The sequence below is a fragment of the Notothenia coriiceps genome, unplaced genomic scaffold, assembly GCF_000735185.1.
Source record: "Notothenia coriiceps isolate Sejong01 unplaced genomic scaffold, NC01 NC01_scaffold00037694, whole genome shotgun sequence".
Lineage (NCBI taxonomy): Eukaryota > Metazoa > Chordata > Actinopteri > Perciformes > Nototheniidae > Notothenia > Notothenia coriiceps.
The window spans coordinates 609-3,872 of NW_011370395.1; the positions used below are offsets into that span (position 1 = coordinate 609).

Sequence of the window (3,264 nt, forward strand, 5' to 3'; positions counted from 1 at the left end):
GATGCACGGACTTTCCACATGGTAAAAGTGTGTGTGTGTGTGTGTGTGTGTGTGTGTGTGTGTGTGTGTGTGTGTGTGTGTGTGTGTGTGTGTGTGTGTGTGTGTGTGTGTGGGGTGGGGGGGTCTAAACTAATCATTTGAAAAGGTGGGGGGACTTGTCCCACCCTCAGATAATGGCTGCGACGCCCAACCTGAACTATTTAAAATACCATATAATATATAAATGTATGGGATCTTGCAATTATATATTAAAAAAACTGCCAGAAAGAGTGCAGACGATCCCTTTCATAACATCTTTAATATTAGCATTGTTAAAATAAATATATCAATAGTATTTCGTGAGTCATTCTCTATTTTTGTTATAAAAATTGAGAGGGGAGTGGCGCCCCTATCTTGAATAAGTGTATTATTTTGAAACTTATGACCGGATGTTGTTTCTTGTCTTTAACCCTAGCTCGACGGAAGAATGCAACAAGAAAAGGAAAGTGTTTTCTACCAACTGTCAGTGTTTATCTGCATCGTACAAGTGTTAGGGAATACTTTTTGCCCATTTTTGACAAACGTTAAATAAAATAATAACATATTAAGGACCAGTCATGGCGCTCACCGATGCTGACGTACAGAAACAGGTAAAGTAGACAATTTTGACTCTGAACTGTCAAGTTAAAAACTATTTATCCCAGTGACGAAGTTATAAATTAAGCTAGCTGTAGCTTAACATGACAAACATTAACACTTGCTCACGGGCTAAAACTAGCGTCAGTAGCTAAATCATTATGCACAAGCTAATTGTCGTTAACTTATGAGGTTGTTACTAAACTCCTTTACGTGACACTTTATTTAGTTAAAATATGGGTTATTTAAAAGTGTTAACTGTTGTAAAAAAAAAGCAAAACAAATAATGGTAATGATCCGTTTCATATATTAGGGTTAATATTTTAGTGCTAACATTATTTAAATTATGTGTTTAAGTAAGTATTGGGTTTTTGTTTGGTATGTACTTGCATTTATAAGGTTGACATAAGCTTTTTGTGACTTCAACATTTTAACAGACTATTTTGTTTTTGCAGATCAAGCACATGATGGGCTTCATTGAGCAGGAGGCCAATGAGAAAGTTGATGAAATTGATTCTAAGGTAAGTCTGTCTGTCTGTCTGTCTGTGATGTTTGCTGCAGGGATCACACTCACTGGTCTTGTCATACCCATCTGTTTACAGGCGGAGGAAGAGTTCAACATCGAGAAAGGGCGTCTGGTGCAGACTCAGAGGGTAAAAATCATGGAATACTATGAGAAAAAGGATAAGCAGATTGAACAACATAAGAAAATGTGAGTTTTTTGTCATTTGTAGTCAGTTTGGAAGATAACTTAATTGACCAAGGAGTTTGAGTAAACCCTTAGCAGAGAAAATCTAATTTACCCATTGGCCCTTTTCAAAATGTTTTACTTGAAAAATGTAGTTACAGTTAAGGTTTTAGAAAAAGAAAAACTTAACTGTTAAAGAGATAGACCTCAAGTCCGACATCTTTGATTTTTAACTGTTGGAAATTTTACATATCTGAACTAACATAACGACTGCGTCAACAAATCAGTTCTCACCAGATGAATATATATTTGTTCTCTTTGCTCTGTTATTTTGTTGTTTGATAAATTCATGGAATCTCATTACAGTTTAGTTTGGCTACGTATTTTGTAACTAAATCTCCATAAGAGCATGAACATCACCATATCTGCAGTGTAAAATCCAATTGTGCCGGCAAGGGTGTTTTTTAATCAATGCAATGTGACGACTGGGTATCTCTCTGAACATCTGGATTAAAGGCGTGCAGCATTTCATGTTCATGTCTGCAGATAATACATTCGTTGACCTTTCCTTTCACTCCCACAGACAGATGTCCAACCTGTTGAACCAAGCAAGGCTTAAGGTGCTGAAGGCTCGGGACGACATGATCACGGTAAAATCAATATGAATATTTTACACATTTCATGTTACACAACTGACACATAACTTTCTCACATTTACATTCAGTATATTGATAGATGAATACAAAAACACATATGATAAGGTGCATGAGTGCTTATGTTTTGTTCTATAAAGATGTGATGAGGTGAATCAAAATCTCTTCAAATGTTGTTTTAATTCTTAGAGAATTTTCTTGTTTTTGTCATTCTCGTAAATGAAGCAATCTTATTTCAGAGAATATCCAGATAATATTATTTAAATAATTATATTATTATTTACCAACATGGGTCCTTATGCTATCTTAAAATAAGAGGGTTGATGAGCAGTGTGACTCCAAAATCTAAATGAATCAGGAAACGTTTTTGTTCCTGTCTTCTTGTCTCAGGATTTACAGAATGATGCTCGTCAAAGACTTGCAGAGATTGCCAAGGACCCGGAGAATTACTCCGTCCTATTGCAGGGCATGTTGCTTCAGGTAAAATCCCAAACTACTCTCCTGTTGGGAGGACACAGGTGAGTCAACAACTTAGCGGTTTGTTTTCTGAGCCTTTTCTTTTCAATTTTATAGGGATTCTTTCAGCTACTGGAACCTAAAGTGACCGTCCGCTGCCGACAGCAGGACGTAGAAATGGTTCAGGTGACTATAGTGTGCCATGTGGTGAATATTGTACCAAGTTGTTTGAAAAAGCCAAGGTTATTACAACTGCCTTTGCATCTTTTGTCACATTCATGATAGTCGCTAGCGTTGTTTTACAATTTTATGTTTAAATGTTTCGACAGGAGGCAGTTAATAAGAACATCCCCATCTACAGAGAGGCGGTGAAGATCAACATAGTCGTAAAAATCGACACAGTGCGCTTTCTTTCGTCAGACATGTGAGATGATTTTACCATCAACTCTATTGAATGTTTTTTCCAGAATACTTTTTGTATGATGACTATGATTCAATGTGCCAAGAAAAAGCTTTTTAAGCTATGCTTGCTGTTAATATTTGTGTCTACTCTTTGTTCTAACAGCTGTGGAGGGGTTGAGGTGTATAACGATAATGGGAAGATCAAGGTTTCCAACACCTTGGAGAACAGGTTGGAACTTATTGCACAACAGGTAGAGCATATTTGATTACATCTTTATACACAAACCTTTAAAGGTCCCATGTCATGGCCATTTCTGATCATAATTCCATTGTTGAGGTCTACTAGAATAGATTTACATTGTTCAATGTTCCAGAATCACATTGGTTTCTCATACAGCATCTCTGTATAGTATGTGTATTCACTGTCCTAAACGGCTTGTTGGAGCTCCC

General features: G+C 36.6%; 1 protein-coding gene across 1 annotated transcript in view; it reads left to right on the forward strand.

Moving 5' to 3' along the window:
• The first annotated feature begins 444 nt into the window (after nucleotides 1-444).
• LOC104967770 (V-type proton ATPase subunit E 1-like) overlaps nucleotides 445-3,264 on the forward strand; it is a 5,454-nt gene continuing 2,634 nt past the window's right edge. Inside the window, exons 1-8 of the mRNA XM_010797295.1 lie at nucleotides 445-629; nucleotides 1,071-1,136; nucleotides 1,218-1,327; nucleotides 1,887-1,953; nucleotides 2,347-2,436; nucleotides 2,530-2,598; nucleotides 2,742-2,836; nucleotides 2,978-3,065. Of these exons, the coding sequence (XP_010795597.1) occupies nucleotides 597-629; nucleotides 1,071-1,136; nucleotides 1,218-1,327; nucleotides 1,887-1,953; nucleotides 2,347-2,436; nucleotides 2,530-2,598; nucleotides 2,742-2,836; nucleotides 2,978-3,065 (618 nt within the window). The 5' untranslated portion in view covers nucleotides 445-596. The remainder of the gene's footprint in view (nucleotides 630-1,070; nucleotides 1,137-1,217; nucleotides 1,328-1,886; nucleotides 1,954-2,346; nucleotides 2,437-2,529; nucleotides 2,599-2,741; nucleotides 2,837-2,977; nucleotides 3,066-3,264) is intronic.